Here is a 17,574-nt window from a genome sequence, read left to right as displayed (position 1 = left end):
GAAGTGTGTCTGGAGGAGCGTGAGTGGACGCGGAAGGCCCTCAGAAACCACGTCACGCTGAAGGAACCCGAGCCTCTTACAGCAGAGGGAGAAGAGGTTTCAGAGCCCTGACGTCAAGTCCCAGCTCTGCCACCTCCTGGCTAGGTCTCCCTGAGGACGTCAGTCAGCGTCCCTGAGCCAGGTTCTTCAACAAGAAAGGCAGAGACTGGAAACAACCACAGAAACCATCTCACGGCTGCTGTGGGGCCACCTGAGGCAGAGGACGTGAGGTACTGGGCTCACAGACAATGCCAACTGGCTTGGGGACCCAGAGAGTGAAGCTGGGTCTCCCCAGCTAGTCCTGCGGTCAACTCCCAACTCAGATCATGCAGCTGTGGAGTGGACTTCCCAGAAGGTAGTGAGCTCCCGGCACCAGAGGTATTCAAGCCAGATTCAGATCTATGCCTTTCAAACCGGGAGCCACCGGCCACATGACGGCTTGAAATGTTGCTAATCTGAACTGCGATGTGCTGTAAGTGTAAAACAAACACCAGATTTCAAACTGGTTACTACACAATCAGTATTTTATATTGATTACATATTAAAATATACTATTTGGCATAAATTAGATTAAATAAAATCTTATTCAATTTAATGTCATCTCTTTTTACCTTTCTGATGTGATGGGACAGCTGGGAAATGTATGCTACATGTGTGGCTTGTATTATTTAACATTTCAGTTGGGCGGCGTGGTGGGAATCCTGGGTGCTCCCAGTGCGGTCCTGGAGCGGCAGCGTCGCGTCTCCTGGGGACTGACTGGAAATGCAGAGTCTCAGGTGCCGCCCGGCCCCACACGGAACCCAGAGCTGCGATTCCACACGCTCCCCACGTGACTCCCGTGCACACTACAGTTTGAGAAGCCCTGCAGAGCTCTTGGCTGGAGGTCTCAGAGGGCTCCCACCTCCTGGAGAGGGGTGGGAACACCTGGCCCGAAGCCCCCGTGCCACGTGAAACACGAAGGAATCGATGCCTTTGTCCCTTAGTCACACAGTCAAACCAGGGGGCCCTTTAAACCCAGCTCTCTCACCAGGAAGCAGCCACACTCCGCGGAGAGAGGAGGGCAGCTTTGCAAGGGGTCGGGCTCTCTTGCTTAGAAGGGCGCACTCTCACAGAACACACCCACCGCGGCCCCGGACCTTTTAAGGGCTGGGAAACAATCTCAGAAAACAACTGAAACACAGGTCTGTGTGTTTCAGACCCAAAACACAAAATTTAACCAACTCCCCTCCCCCCAATTCCTCCTCCTTTTTCTCTCTGAAAACTTGGCCAGCGAGCACTAGGGGCATGAAATGTAGAAATGGTGAGCGAGTAGATCACTCAGAGGTGCCACATGTTGCCCGGGGCCTGTGTGATGGTCGAGCTGTAACTGTGGAGAGCTGGGAGCTGTGATCAAATGCCGACAGGCTCCCAGCCGTGAAGCAGCCAGAGGGATCAAGGCCGGCTGATCCCATCATGGATGGGATCACCCATCCCCATCGCGGGGCTGAGGGAGGGGTGCCTTTCCCAAGGCAGATCAGCCCAGGTTCAGTGTCCTCCATGGGAGTGCAGGACACAGCCAAACCCAACTCCCCGCTCCCCGCACTCCTGTCTGTGACCTCATCTCCTCCCGGAGCGCCCCCAATAACTAGTCTTGAACTAGTTATTCCCCCTGACTCAAATGCAGTCCCCGGAGGGTCACTTCCTCACTGCTGTTCACAGCTCACCTTCTCAGAGAGCCCTCTCCTGACCACGCACAATAAGATGCCTCCTCCTGCCATCGCTGCCCTCTCATCTTGCTTTATTTTTTCATAGTAGCATTTGTTGCTCTAGGACAACGGAGTCTATGTACTTTCTATTATTTGTTTGTCACCTGCCTTCCCCTGGAATGTCAGATCCATAAAGGCAAGTACTGTGTCTAATCCCAGAGCCAAAAACAGTACCAGACACATAAGTAGGTGCTTAATAAATATTTGTTGAATGAATGAATGAATGAATGCATGGATTTCCAGCCCTTTCTTTGAGGTGGTGTGGTGCTCTCACTGGAAAAATGTCGAAATTTCTAGCGATGACCTCAGCTTTTCACTCATCCATTCACCTAGCCATCCTTCCAAATAACTATTCATCCATGCATCCAACTAGCCAAGCCTCCATCCAAAAAGCTGCTAGTATCTATTCATCTAACCATCCATCCATCCATCCGTATAACCATTCAACCATCCTTCAAAATACTATCTGCCTGTCTATACTTGCAGTGTCTATCCAGCACCCATCCATCCACACAGCTACCCATCCATCCTACCACTCAGCCATCCACGCGTCCAAACCAGCCCCCGATTCTTAGACCTCCTGTTCTGGGGCCCACAGTCCCCACACTGTCCTCTACCACATCCAGTCCGTGCCATCTTGTATATGTGCGGTGATTCTCTCTTCTTCCTCCGTCATCACAAAGTGAGCCCCTCGCAAGCAGAAACTGTGTCTGACTTATCCCTGCTCTCCGTGCCTAAAACAACTGACGTGTGGTAGGTGTCGGCAGCTGTCTGCTGAATGAGTACGTTTCTCCCTTTCCCGTATTCACTTCTTCGGCATTTCCCCTGGACTGCCGTGATGCCATTTCTTGGTCAGCTGTTGGTCTCGAAATCTTGCACCTGACACAGAAGACACTGTAAATATTTAATGAATGAATGCACAAGAGAGCAAGCGTAGCAGGCGCGTAGACTCTTGAGCCAGGCCGCCTGGATTCATAGCCTGCCTCTCTACTTGTTTGCTGTGTGACCTTGGGCGAGTCACTGAGCCTTTCTGTGCCTCAGCCGCCTCGTCTGCAAAAGGGACATAAAGTGTTTACCGCATTGTGCTCTTCTGAGAATCTTACGAATCAGTATATACGAAGTACTTAGAATAGTGCCTGGAGTGAGACGAAAGCTACATACAGGCTGTAAAGTAGAATATTCGTTCACTGCGACCCATCGGGGCAGAGTGAAGAGGCGGGAAGGAAGCGTCCGTCCGAGCCCGTGCTGTCCCGCAGGAGGCCTTCCACGCAAGCGCTCCGACCGCCCAGCCACGCCGGGTGACTTGGCAAACTACCAACAGTATGGCAGGTGGTCACGAGGGCCATGTAGGAACATGGAACGTGGGCGGCAACAGGAAGTGGTGAGACAGGTGGGAGGGCGGCTCCCAACTGGGTGGTCAGGAAAGGCCTCCTTGCAAGGTGACGTTTGAGCACAGACGTGAGGAGGGGAGGGGGCAATGTCTGCGAGAAGAGCATCCAAGCAGAGGGGACGGCAAGTGCAAAGGCCCTGAGGCAGGGACGTGGCCCGTGTGTGTGAGGCACAGTGAGGAGGCCCGTGTGGGTGGGACAGTGAGCGAAGGGGAAGGGCAAGGAGCATCCCCCCACCGGGCCATCCCACAAACGCCAGGGCCTCCCGTACCACCTCCCGCAGGTGGCGGCTGGGAAATCCAGGTACCAGCGGCCTGGGTGTCCCCGCCTGTGGCCGGCAGGATCACCCACTCCCATGCCCCAAAGTACCCTAATCATGTCCCCTACAACTCATCTCCTCCGCCCCAGGTCCCCATCCCAGTGAGAGCCCCCTTACACCCCAGCACACCCCAAGCTGGGCCCTGCCCGGTCTGCTTCCTAAGCTGCCTTCCCCCCACACCCCACCCCGGTCCCTGTGGGGTTCAGGGCCGGATCGTGGCCATGGCTCCTTCACTCTGCCTTCTGCTCTGGCCCAGACAGGCCCAGAACCTGCCCGCACACTCCTCACCAACGCCCCTCTGGGCACCTCGGCGGAAGAGGAAGTCTCGCTCCTGGCCTGGCACTCAAGGCCTTGCCCTCTCTGCAGCCTCGTGGCCCTCGGCCCCCGCCCTCGGCCGTCCGGGGCCCCCACGCCGTGCTGTGTTGGCGCTTCGCGTTTCTGTCCACGCCTGCTTCTGCCAGGCTGCCCTCTTCCTTCTCGCTGCCTTGGCCTTCTGGAGGACTCCTGTCGCCCTTAGAGCCCTGCCTGAGGTCCCTTCTTCCCCTGGGCAGCCCGCGCACCTCTGTGGGAGGAAGCCACTCCTGCTCTGACCTGCTCTCTGCTCCGCGGGGTCGTGGTCTCCCCACTGTGCCGCCTGAGTCACAGCCTGTGCCGCTCCCGCCCGACTCCCTGCGAGGCTGAGCGTCTGTCTCCAGGGCAGGACCGTGGCTCGCTCCTCTCCGCGCCGCGCAAAAGCCTGGAAAGAGCTGATTCCACGCCAGCAAGATTCTGCCACCCAAGGGCTTCAACACATGCTGCTCTCCCTCCTCACCAAGGAGGCTACGATGCCCAGCCCGCGTGCCGCGATGTGACACTAATGCTCCACGGCCCGGCCTGACCACCCTGTGCTTTCAACCCAGGAGTACTACGGCCTTAAAATGCCAGTCGGGGAAGCCACGATTCCAGAATCACCTCTCCAGAACATGTTTGCAGCCTGCACCGCTCTCTTCTGACCTGACCGTTTCGCGATGTGCCCCTGCACGGGACAAGGAGGGACCGGGAAAGCCCGGCCGGCGCAGGGACGCCGCCGCTCCCCACCCCAGGGCCCGCACCACCGGCCAGGGCCTGGCTGTGCCTGGGCTGGGACCGTGTAGACCTGTGAGGCCAAGACTCCCCGAGGCCTTGATTCTCCCTGGTCCGACAGGTGAGGCGCTGGGCTCGCCTGCAGCCTGGGGACAGTCCCTCGCCGGGCCTGCAGGAGGCAGGGTGCACCTGCCCTGGCTTCCCCGCCCCTTTGCTCTCGCACCTGCTGCCAAGGAGCCGCAGGGCCTGTGGCCAGGTCGGGTCTTGTCTCCGCACGCAGCAGTGAGGAGCGGGTGGTCAGCACGCCCGCGAGCCTTTCCAAGACGCCATTCTCCTGTCACATCCCACCTCCGCGTGGGGCAGGCCCCTGCAGCCTGTTTTATTTTCGTTTTTGTGGGGGCCGGGGGGGAGGGTCTGGGATGGGGCCCCATGCCTCCAAATACACGTCACACTGCAGGAGCTGACTGGCACCTGGCCATGCAGAGCAAGGCCAGCGGTGTAGTCCCAAGTGACAGATGCAGAAACTGAGGTCCTAAGCGGGGCTGGATCCCCCAGCAGCTGGGGCTGGATCCCCCAGCAGCTGGGGCTGTCTTCGCTCCTGCCTTGCCTGGGTCTTCGGGTTCCCTGCGGCAGGGAGGGCCTGGCCACCTGGGGCTAGGCTGCTGAGCCCTGCCGCCGCTGCCCTGAGTCCCCGAGGGCCAGCTGGTCCCCTCTCTGGGCCGCCACATCCAGCCCCGTCGCACAAAGGGCCGCACTGGTGGTTGCCAGCCTTCCCCGGCACTGACGGGTGCCCTGTCCCACCCCGAGGCGCAGGAAAGCTCCCAGTGCGCGTGGAGCTGCGTTCGCGGGAAGCCGCCCCCACGGGTGCTCCCTCACAGAGGGGAGCTGGGCCGGCAGCCAGCGTGTGTCCCTCCACTGGCTGTCCCCGAGCTGGAGAGCTGTTTCTGCTCACAGACACCAGCTCAGGCCGCCCCGCCCCACCCGGCCCCCTCCGCCGACCCTGCTCAGCGCCTCCCCCTCGCCCAGGCTCTGTCTCTATGACCTCTGCCCGCTCCGGCTCAAGAACCACCCGCGGCTCCCAGGGACCACAGGCATTGGTCCCTTCACCCCGGCCGTGTGTATGGAGGGGCCGCTGTGGGCTGCCGTGGAGCGCAGCTGGGACCAAGACACCAGGTCCCTGTCCTCAGCAAGCTTGCAGTCGAGCGAGGAGAAGGCCGCGGAACAAGGCACCCTCTGAGCAAAGCCTAGGAAGGAAGGGAAAGGGGAGCTCCTCTGGGTCGGGGACACCACGGCTGAAATGTGGATGGTAAGGAGAACGCGCAGGGTGGTCTGGGGACAGAACACAGGCTCTCCTGTGTCTCCTGCGAGTCCACCCCAGCTGTGGTTACCCTGCCAGGGCCCCCGAGATGAGCCAGTATGGGCCCCTCACCTGGTCCCCTGACCCACCTCTGGGCCTTTGTCCACTCCCAGACCGCAGACCAGGCTGGCCTTCACCTGTCTCCTCTGCCTGCCACACCTCACTCATCTTTTGGGGCCCACCTCCTCCAGGAAGCCCACTGAGGTTGGTCCAAGGAGGGAGCTTTCAAATTAAAGCCAGGAGGGGACAGGACACCAGGCCTTGAGCCTGCTGAGCCAAGACATTGAAAGCGGTAGAACTTGGTGGACAGACCCCAGGGAGAGGGCAGATGAGAACCTGCACCCGCCCTCCCAGCAAAGCCAGACGGCAAGCAAGCAGGTCTGTCCCAGCCAGAGCAGGAGCTGGGGGCTGCGGGGGGATCCAGGACCTTCTGGAAACCGGTAGCCACGCTCCTGCCTTTGCGCAGATTGGAGGCTCGAGTTTACCACCCTCCCCCCGCCCCCCGCGTGCTCCAAGGCTCCAGGCAAGCGGGAAGCCTCACCCCAGTCTAGTGATTTCCGAGACCGCAGAGCAGCAGAGAGAAAGGCCCCCCAGCCCGGGCACCAGCCCACGTGCCAGAGTATCCACCGCACAAGAAAACAAAACACCGGGGAGAGAGCCAAGGACAAGATCGCATCCTCAAGGACACGGGCAAAAACAACAACCAGCTGGAGAGCGGGGGGACGTCTGTGTTCCACTGCTTTCCAGCCGTGTGACCTTGGGTGAGTTGCCTGACCTCTCTGCTTCAGTTCCTCCACTGTAAAATGAGGTGACAACAGTACCTGCTTTCTTGGGGTGGTTGAGAGGATCAGAAAGAATTGACAATGGCGAACCACTTAGCTGAGAGCTGGGTGTGAGAAAGTGGCCCCGAATACTTGAGCTTTTACAGTTCTTCATCGTAATTGATGACAGCAGTAACACTTTCTCAGGAGAGGGCTGGGGTCAGGAGGAGAGGTCTTCCCTCGTCTTCACTGACAGTTGAAGAAACCGAAGCCAAGAGGAAGCTCTGACCTGCGCAGGACACAGAGCTGAGCTGCCATCCATGATGGTTATTTCTGGGCTCTGTGTTCCGCTCCATTGCTCTGCAAGTCTGTCCGTGCCAGGGCTGCCCTGTTTTGAGTACCAAGCCTGAAGAGTTTTGAAAACAGGAAGTGTAAAGACCTCCAAATGTGTTCTTTTTCAAGATTGTTTTGTTTTCTTTATTTGGGGTCTTCTGAGATTGCATATGCCTGATACTTTGCTAACTTCCTTTAACTCTTAGAGTTCTTCTTGGGAATCTCGTGTTTTGTACATTGAGGATCATGTCCTTTGCAACCTGGTAACTTTACATCTTCCTTTTCAATTTGAGTGTCTCGTATTTCTTTGTCTTGCCTAATTGCTCTTTCAGTTGTTGGCATCACCACATTACGTGTGTCTGCATTGTGTGTGCAAAAACATCAACTAATCATAGTATTTTTTGACACATTAGTGTATCAGATCATGTCCCAAACAAAAATAGCACTAGCTTTTATAACTGTCCATGTATTTAGCTTTACAGAGGGCTTTATTTCTTCATAACGCTTTGAGTCCCCGTCTAGTGCTCTTTCTTTTCAAGCGGGAGGACTCCCTTCACGGCAGGCAGGGCTGGTGATGCTCAGCTTCTGGTTAGGCGGTGTCTTAATTTCTCCGTCATTTTGAAGCACAGTTCGTGGGATTTGGGCTCTTGGTTGATAAGCGTTTTTTTTTTTTTCTTCTAAGGCTTTGAATATTTCAACTCCCTGACTGCTGGCCTCTGAAGTCTTTGGTGACGTATCTGATGATGATCGTGGGGGAAATTATGACAACATTTGTCTTTCTGGCAGCTCTACAGATGTTAACAATGGACTTTATTGTGTATCACACAGCACAGAACCCGTTTTTATATTATGATGATGTCTGCTGTGTTGTGGCATCACCTTGACACCAATCAGAATTTAACGAAAAGAAATTGAATATTTCCAGGATGCATACACACGATGAGGTCTTTCACAGCCTATGTTATTATAGATTTTCAAACTCTAAATGGGAAGTTCCCGGAAGCATTGTACGGATTTAAATTTTTCGTTTTCTTTTTTTTTTTTGAGACAGAGTCTCTCTTTGTTGCCCAGGCTAGAGTGAGTGCCGTGGCGTCAGCCTAGCTCACAGCAACCTCAAACTCATGGGCTCAAGCAATCCTACTGCCTCAGCCTCCCGAGTAGCTGGGATTACAGGCATGTGCCACCATGCCTGGCTAATTTTTTCTATATATATTAGTTGTCCAATTAATTTCTTTCTATTTATAGTAGAGACGGGGTCTCGCTCTTGCTCAGGCTGGTTTCGAACTCCTGACCTCGAGCAATCCTTCCACCTCGGCCTCCCAGAATGCTAGGATTACAGGCGTGAGCCACTGTGCCCCGCCCGGATTTAAATTTCTAATAACATAACTATCAATGTCTATAACCATGGAAACAAAAAGAGTTGTTTTCTTTAAAGAGGAAAATGTTCTTGCCACCAAAAAATGAAAAAGCTACTGTAGGATTTACCCAGCTGTGATTGGCCCATTTCTTGCTCTGACCTCATAAAGAGCCATTGTTCCCAAATTCCCAGCACCTATATAAGCCCCTGGCTGGGCCTAGGATTTCGGTCCTTGTTTCCCGGGAATCTGTTTTTTGGTGACCCGTGGAATGTGACTGTGGTGCTATTGCATTTTCTTTGTTAGTGAGTACTGTCAGTGTATTTAGTATAGTTAGCATTGTTGATTAGTTGTGTTAACGTTTGTTCATTTTGTTACCATGCTATAGTTAGTATTGTTTATTAGTAGCGTAGCATAGTTAATATTGTTTTTATTAAGATAGTGCACTTAGTATTGTTCTTTTGTAGTGTTAATTAGTATTCTTTGCCTATTTAGCATTATTTACTAATATCATTAGTGTAGTTCATATAGTTAGTTAGTTCTGTTAGTACCCTTAACCCAGTTAGTGTAGCTGGGAGCATTCATTAGATAGTAAGCACAGTTAGTGCATACTTAGCGTAGGCGGGACCATGGCGCAGGCCTTGGCCCCCAGTCTACGCGGGGACATGATCGGCAATTATAAGCTCATCAGGCAAATCGGCTCCGGCAGGCACAGCCAGGTGTTCAAGGGCGTGCACACTCCCACGCTGACCAAGGTGGCGGTGAAAATCATCTCCAGGAAGAGCCACCCCAGGCCGGAAAGTCTCCACACAGAGGCCGACGCCATGAGGGGCCTGGCTCATGAGAACGTCACCATGCTTCTCTATATCATCGAGGATGAAGACAGGTTCTGCTTGGTGACGGGGTACTCCAACGGTGGGAACCTTTCCGAGTACATAAGGAGTCGTCAGCGCCTGAGCGAGGAGGAGGCCCGTCCCATGTTCCGCCAGCTGCTGTCCGCCGTGCGGTACTGCCACGCACAGCACATCGCCCACCGCGACCTACAGCCCGACAACATCCTACTGGACAAGCTCGGGAACGTCAAATTAGCCGACTTCGGGGACGCGACAACTTTTAATGAGGGGGATTACCTGGACACATATTGTGGAAGCCCCGCGTTTATGGCCCCGGAACTATTACTGCAGGAGAAATACGTGGGACCGGAAGCAGACGTCTGGAGTTTGGGCATCGTCCTGTACAATATGGTGGCTGGGCGTGTTCCGTTTGCTGGTGACAACTGGGAAGAACTGAAAACGAATGTCACCCAGGGTACCTATGAGACACCTGATTACTTTTCTGCAGAATTAACAGCACTTCTGGGGAAGTTTCTCACCACTGATAGCCGGTTGAGGCCCACCATCCCGGAACTCCTTGAAGACCCTTGGTTCCAGGGCCAGGAGACACCGAAGCCAAAAAGGAAGCCCACAGTGCCCGTGAGTCCTGTGCGCACCTGGTGGTTGAGTCCTGGTATTCCCATGCTCCCCAAGCCCAGCCCCTTGACGACCGTGTCCACCACGGCCACCGGCAGCAGCAGCAGCGATGTGCGGGACTTCGGAGGGGACAGCTCTCTCGAGTCTGTGCCGCCTCATGGGAAGAGCTCGGCCTCGCCGGCGGAAGGGGGCCAGGGCCTGACGGGGCTCGCTAGGAGGCTGGGAAGCTTCCTCTTGAGAGTGTGCTGCATCCGGCCGGCCAGAAACCTCTGCCACAGAGGAAGACGGCTGAACAAGGTGGTGCCGGTGACTCGGGACCCGTGAGGCAGCAGGGACAGGTATGTGGGGCCGTCCAGCCACGCTTTCTGCACCTTCGGTTATTTCATACGGTCTTGCCGACGTTATTTTTGACGGACAAGTCATAGATGTACGCACGTCTACAGTACAGTGTGAAGTTTAGGTATACGTGCTCTCTGTGGAATGGTGACATGAAGCTAATTCACGTTTCCGTCACCTCAGATGGGCAAATGCAGCGTGATGTCACGTGCTGAGTCTGCACAGCTGACCTCACAGAAGTAGAGCGGCTGGATGGTGATGAGGGGCTGGGGGTGGCAGAGGGAGGGCACGGGGAGTTGGTCACGGGGACAGAGTTTCAGACAGACGGGAGCAAGAAGCCCTGATGTGTAACAGCAGGGTGCGAGAGTCCATGAGAATGGACTGTCAAAACACAAGCAAAACCTGGGCCTCGCACCTTGCCGTCCTTCTCTCCGTTTGTCTTCTGTGTCATCTCTCCACCAGACAGGCCGGTGAGGGAGAGTCTGGTTGTCAACTCCCATTCCAGTGTCTTACTGCTGTTAAATTGTCTTCTTTATGAATATTCAAAAAGTTAGAGTAAGTAAAGCTTGATTTATTCTCTCTCTGGGGGACCGTATACCTCCCTCTTTTTGTTTAAATAACTTATTTTTTAAGGTTTGATGAATACTTTCTGTAATGCCTTGTCCTTGAGGATTATAAGGAATGCCAGTAACGTGTTTGCGATTCCACTTAGCGCAAAAGGTTGCAAAAGAGTGACTAGTATTAGCACAGCTGTTGTGAGTTTTGATGGTGGCTGGGACTCCCATGTATGTAAAACAGAAGTATAAGTGTGAAAGTACATGTCTAACAGCTTCTCCAGGGGAGAGAGTAGCCATAATAAGACCAGAATAAGTGTCTACGGTAACATGTACAATGCCTAATTTTTCAAATTCAGGAATGTGTGTAACATCCATTTGCCATAATTCATTTGGTGAGAGGCCTCAGGGATTAACCCCTGCGGGAAGACTAGGTGGATTAATTGTTTGGCAAGTGGGACAGTGGGAAACAATATGCTTAGCTTGATTATTTGTTATGTGAGATTTTTTAATTAAACCTTTAGTATTAATATGAGTTAATTGATGAAACTGATTGCCTCTCAAACAGAACCAATAAATAATCAATGTACTTTTTCATTGCCAGCCACCAAGCGCCCCAGAAGATTAGTATGAGATCTGATATGAGTAATAAAAAGTGGAAACTGACGATTTTGTATAATCCACTGAAGTTGGTGAAACAGCTTGGAAACTTCATTAGTTTCTGTAACAGTAACTGTTTCCAAGGCTAGAACTGCCTGCACAACATATTGTGAATCAGAAACAATATTTAAAGGTGAAGTAACATCTTGTAAAAGCTGAGTAACAGCTTGCAGTTCCACTTTTTGTGCTGAATTATAATGTGTAGTCCACGCTTTAGTTAAAAGACTGGAAGAACCCGCCTGACCATTGTTGCTAGCATCAGTAAGAAAAGTAGGGACATGAGATACGGGCGTGGATGTTACTAATTTAGGTAATATGCATTGAGTTAATTTTAGATATTGGAACAATTTGTTTTTTGGATAATGATTGTCAATTGTTCCTACAAAGTCAGATATACCTGATTGCCAATCCAGGTTTTGTTGATAAGCCGTTTGAATTTGTGGATTAGTAAGAGGAATAACAAGTTTCTCAGGATCCTGGCCACTTAGTTGTTTTAAGTCTCGAAAGGACTCTGACCAATTTTGTCCAAATATGTCATAAGACGTTTCTGTTGCTTATGTGGGTGAAAAGTCCATTCAGTTATACCCTCTTCTTGAATTAAGGTAGCAGAGGGAGAATGATCTGATGGGTGAACAACTAAATGCACTCTTTTTTCAAGATTCACTCTAGAAAGTTGAGCTTGGTGAATATGAGATTGAATCCATGCCAATTCCTCTTGTGCTGCCTGAGTTAACTTATGAGGACTATTAAGATCAGAGTTACCCTTCAGTATATCAAACAAGTTGCTTAAAGTGTAACTAGGAATTCCTAACGTAGATGTAAGCCAATTTACATCTCCTAGTAACTTTTCAAAATCATTTAGAGTTTGTAATTTGTCCATACATATTTGAACTTCTTGAGGAGCTATTTTATTTCTATCAATGAGAGACCCTAGCTAAGTAAATGGATAATCCTGTTGTACTTTATCTTCAGCAATTAATTATTAAACCAAATTGAGGCAATATTTGTTTGGCTTGCTGGTATGCTAGTTTCAATTTTTGTGTAGATGAACACGCAAATAAAAGGGCATCCATATAATGAATAATGTAACTGTGAGGAAAACAGTTTCGTAGTATTTCCAAAGGCTGATTGACAAAATGTTGGCACAAGGTTGGGCTATTAAACATGCCCTGAGACAAGACTTTCCATTGGTACCATTTACTTGGCTGTTGATTGTTTAAAGCAGGAATGGTAAAGGCAAATTTTTCTCAATCAGATATTAGAAAAGGAATTGTAAAAAGCGTTCTTTTAAATTTACTATTACAATATGCCAACCTTTAGGCATTATAGTCAGAGATGGGAGTCCCAGGTGAAGAGTCCCCATGGGTTGTATAATTACATTGATCTTTCTTAAATCAATTAACATTCACCATTTACCAGACTTCTTTTTAATAGCAAATACAGGAGAGTTCCACGGACTGGGGGCACTCCTCTATATGTACTGCTTGTGATTGTTCTTCTACTAACATTTGAAGAGCACCCAATTTGTCCTGGTTCAGTGGCCACTGCTCTGTCTATATAGGCTTTTGTGGTGTGCATTTTAAAGCCAGTGCATAGTGGTGCCCTTCAACAGCGGTGGCTGCTATGCAAAGTTTGGGTAGCTGAAACCATGTCGGGAAGAGTGCTATCTTGGTGCCACGAAAGTCTTCACTCCTTGGCATTTCTTACACAAACCAAAACAAGGATTTTCATTCATTTTCAAAACAAGGATTTCATGAAGCAGTATTTTCTTAGCGGGAGCATATATAGTAGGTATACTTATGTAAGCTCCCCAGTGTTGTAAGAAATCTCTTCCCTGTAGATTAATAGCTATGTCAGCCACGTAAGGTTTTAAGGTGGCTGTCTGTTTATCAGGGCCACGACAATTTAATATTTGGTGACTTTGAGCTAAATTATGTCATGGTTCCTATTCCAGTAAGTACCGTGGGGACCTGTTGTAAAAGCCTTTAGAAAAAATAGTAACATCAGCTGCTGTATCTACAAGTCCAACAAAAGATTTGCCATTTAGTCTGATTTGTAGTTGAGGTCTCTGGTCATTAACAAAAGTTTGCCAATATACTTTGGTTCCAGTACTTCCAAAACTTCCTTGTCTTTGAACAGTAGATTTTTCAATTTGCATGTAAGGTAATAACAGATGTTGTACAATACAGTCTCCAGCCTGGATAGGACAATCAGAAATGGAACTCATCATGACTGGAATTTCTCTTGAATAGTCTGAATCAATTACACCTAGATGCACTGAAATTCCTTTCATAGTAGGAGAACTGTGGCCAATGATGAATCCTACTGTGGCTGGGGGAATTGGGCCAAATATACCCGTAGGACTCCACATGTGCCAGCAGATGGCGATAGAAGACCATTATCATGAGATGGCAGCTTTAATGCCACACTTCCCATCCTGGCAGGCATTAAGTCCGCCACCTTTAATTTTGTGACACCCAGGTTTGAAATTGCTGTGGGGGTTGCTGGCCGGGGCTATCACCACATGTTCTCCTGAGTCTATAGCTGCCAAATCAGGAACTGTTGGACAAGGCCATTTCCTGTATTGTTTTTCCTGGGGCCCCAGGCAGCCCCCCTTACCCCCCGTTTCTGTGGACCTTAACATAAGGGAGTGGCTGTCTGAAATTTAGAATGGCGATCATTAGTCCAGTGGTGTCCTTTACTACAGCAGGTGCAAAGTCCTGGAGCAGGACCAGCCGGCTGGCTATTTTAGCTGCTCCAGGGGGTTCTTTACAATCTTTTATCAAATGACCTTTTCAGCCACAATTAAAACAATTTAGAGGCTGTCCTTTGTCCCAGGGCTTTTTCCCTGATGGTCTCAGCCAACAGCTGCATTTTATAAGTGTCTGAACCGACATCCCAACAGGCCTTTGCATGTTCCTCCAGAGGAGCGCTGTCGCACTGTAAGGGCCGAAAGCCGCTGACGCTCTGATTCAGCATAATCAAAAGCCAACATGTGAACATCATATTCCCTAAATTGAGAGGCCTAACCATTTTTTGCACAACATCTTGCAATTTAAGGATCAAATCCACATGAGTTTCACTAGCAGTTTGTTTAACCTTTGCACAAGAAGGCACCGTTTGTCCAGGTGGGCTTATCTTCTCCCATGCTCTGAAACAGCATTGCTGGACTTGAGCGATAGCCTGATTCTCATATTTCAATTGAGCATCTTTGCCAAACCATTTTCCTTGTCCCGTAATTTGTGTCACCAAAATATCTATCGGATCTTGGGACTGGTTAAGCAACACCTGCTGATGGGCCTCATCCTCCACCCCCAGGTGGTAAACTGAAGAAACTTGGAGGGGGATAAAACTGAGCCAAGAATGCCCAGTCCCAAGGAATTAATCGTTCTGCTTAAGCCAATCTCTCAAGCAAGCTCTTGGTGTAAGGAGAGTTTGTGCCATATGAGACATAGGCTTGCTTTAATTCTTTGAGAGTTTTATTTTTATTGTATTTAATTTATTTTTTGAGAGAGTCTCACTCTGTTGCCTGGCTAGAGTGCCATGGCGTCAGCTTAGCTCACAGCAACCTCAAACTCCTGGGCTCAAGCGATCCTCCTGCCTCAGCCTCCCGAGTAGCTGGGACTACCGGCATGCGCCACCATGCCTGACTAATGTTTTCTATATATTTTAGTTGGCCAATTAATTTCTTTCTATTTTTTAGTAGAGATGGGGTCTAGCTCTTGCTCAGGCTGGTTTTGAACTCCTGACCTTGAGGGATCCACCCGCCTCCACCTCCCAGAGTGCTAGGATTACAGGTATGAGCCACCTCGCCAGGCCGAGAGTTTTAAATGGAATAGGCTCATGCACACAGCGAGGCTCCGAGGTGCTCACGCTACCCCGAGCTGATCATCAGAATCCGAGCTGGGCTGGACTATAGCAACTGGAAAAGATAAGCCGCCAGTTCTCCTTTTAACTGTGCTTCTCTAATACCTCCTAGAAATTGTGTTTGTGTTTTAGGAGCCTTCTTTAAAGCCTTTGTCAAGAGAGGATCATGTTTCAGGGAAACATCTGCATGAGAAAGCAGTGGTGCCAGTGGCCAGGGCTTCCACTGCTAAGGGAGAGAGAGCTAGGGAAATCTCTAGCTGGGGTTTCATCCCACTTTCAGGCTCATAAGGAGAAAGGGAGCGGGAAGCGCAAGTTCATCTTCAGAATTTTTGTGCTCCTCCATTCTTTCTGCGGACCCGTATTGAGGGCAAGCAACCAAATGTAATGGCTTTCTCTCATCCTGGCCTGATGCAAATGGGAAGCTGTAAATAACCTCCTCCATGCTAAAAGCAGGCTCCAGATCTTTCACTGTGTTTTTTTTTTTAGGATGGGAGAGAGCTGTCTCCGAGTCTGACTGAAATGGTTGCAGAGCTTGAGTAATTAAGGAGCAGAGTTGCCACACAGGGACCTTCTGTCCTCTCCTCTACGCCCACCACGAAGCTCTGACGGCCAGCCGCCACTGCCACAGCCTGAATGCATCCAGAGCAGCGAACCAACTACAGTGTTTGGAAATTAAATGAAACAGTTTGGCAACTACCCCAGAACTCTGTAATAGAGTCTGCAACAGTTCAGTGTACTCACTAAATTTAAATAAAATCTCTCGCATATTTCCCTGACTATACTGATCCCTGGAGTTTCACTCATCCTCCCCGGGCACCGTGGGTCGCAGCCTTCTCCCGGTCTCTTGAGATGCTGTACGGGAATCTCCTTCACTCTAGTGCAGCCTTCTGCCTTTAAGGCCCGCTTGCTGTGCCAGCTGCGGGGAGTTCGCTACACTCCCAGCAAATCAGGTCCCGAGCAAGATCGTCACAAGAGATTTGGAAATAATAGAAACAGAGAAATAACTGACACAGAGACAAATTAGAGTTTAAAGTGATGGGGAAGTCAAGGGTCCTACAGCATTCCTGGGAGCTGTGAGCCCCTGAGTGAAGTCCCACATAAGTATTTATTGGTGCAGCAATTCCTTGCCAGTAGTTACAGATTTATATATACAGATAATTTGTTTAGGTTTTAAGGCTCCCCCCAAATTTCTAGAGATCCATTAATTAACTGTCTACATGAGCAAATGGTTACAACATTTTTCTAAGATAAATTTCTAAGCCCTAAGTTAAGAATAGACTTAGCCGAGTATATAAGTTTAAAATAAAATTGTCAATTAGAAGAAAAGCTAAACAGAAATATGGAGGATAGATATTTCTTTATCTAGTTTCTTATTCACTGAGACAAGTGGTCAGGAGAGAAGCAGGAACTGTCTTTGAGGCTACCTGGCTTTGGTTGCAGGTGTCTGCTGGGCTGCCAGTCTTTGATCAGTCCTCAACCTGTGACCCCATGCCAAGCTCTGTCGGAGCTCTTTCTGTGTAAGTACATATGATCTACCTTGTTCTTTTTCACTGGCATATTGCAGTCACGAGTGTGAATCCATCGTGGCGTATTTGTGCATTCCTCTACTGAGGCATTCAGGTAATTCCAGGTTTCTTCTATTACAAACAATGCCACCTTAAAAATCCCTCTTACTTGCTTCTTGGTGCACAGGTGAGGTAGCTCCTTTAGGGAAGATGCCAAGGGGACCTGCTGGTCATAGGGTGTGCACATTTTTGTCTCTCTCGATGCTGTCAAATTGCTCTCCTGAGGGGCGGTTGGAAACTACACTCCCAGCCACAGTTTCCAGGAGCCCCCCTTTCCCCACACCCTCACCAACACTCCATAGTGGCAAACTCCCTTTAGACGGGTGTCGCCTTCATTTCTGCCGTCCCAGCTGCTAGTGAGCCTGAGCACTTTTATTATCATGCTCATGTGCGTCCCCTATATGTAAACTGCTTAATATCCTTAGCACATTTTCCCACTGGGCTATTTGACTTTTCTTCCAACACTATTTAAAAAGAAATTAAAGCACTTGAGCCCTGCTGAAATTTGAAGTGAATCATAGCTCAGAAATCTCACGCTGCATGAGAGAACGATTTGAAATGTTATTTTGAAAGGGTGGGGTGGCGAGGCTTGGTGGAGAAATGGGGATGACAGGCAGATCCAAAGTGGAAAGAGGCTTCATGGAAACTGGGAGCCTTGAGTAAAATGTGCAAATCCCTCCGCTGATTTATGCACGCTGGTCCTAAGCCACCAGGACAGGGGGGGTAGCGACCCTTGTCCACACAACAGTGGGAAATATTTCATT

The 17,574-nt window shown here is 50.3% G+C and overlaps 1 protein-coding gene across 2 annotated transcripts; it reads left to right on the top strand.

The window, feature by feature from the left end:
• The first annotated feature begins 7,190 nt into the window (after positions 1-7,190).
• LOC105869356 (MAP/microtubule affinity-regulating kinase 4-like) lies at positions 7,191-16,010 on the top strand. Of its 2 annotated transcripts, none has more exons than XM_075996298.1 (2): positions 7,191-10,166; positions 15,732-16,010. In XM_075996298.1, the coding sequence occupies exon 1, from the start codon at positions 8,989-8,991 to the stop codon at positions 10,150-10,152; it is 1,164 nt and encodes a 387-aa protein (XP_075852413.1). In that variant the 5' UTR covers positions 7,191-8,988; the 3' UTR covers positions 10,153-10,166; positions 15,732-16,010. The 2 variants fall into 2 exon arrangements, 1 of the variants encoding a protein (XP_075852413.1); XR_012914012.1 differs by lacking the exon at positions 7,191-10,166 and adding an exon at positions 10,315-10,719.
• The last annotated feature ends 1,564 nt before the right edge of the window (positions 16,011-17,574 follow it).

Source organism: Microcebus murinus, chromosome 21 (genome assembly GCF_040939455.1).
Source record: "Microcebus murinus isolate Inina chromosome 21, M.murinus_Inina_mat1.0, whole genome shotgun sequence".
Classification (NCBI taxonomy): domain Eukaryota; kingdom Metazoa; phylum Chordata; class Mammalia; order Primates; family Cheirogaleidae; genus Microcebus; species Microcebus murinus.
Note: the sequence above shows the minus strand (reverse complement) of the source record. Positions and strands in the feature narration are given on the sequence as shown.

Excerpts from the sequence above, each read along its gene's own strand:
- LOC105869356 (XM_075996298.1), top strand. The coding sequence starts at position 8,989 with ATGGCGCAGGCCTTGGCCCCCAGTCTACGCGGGGACATGATCGGCAAT.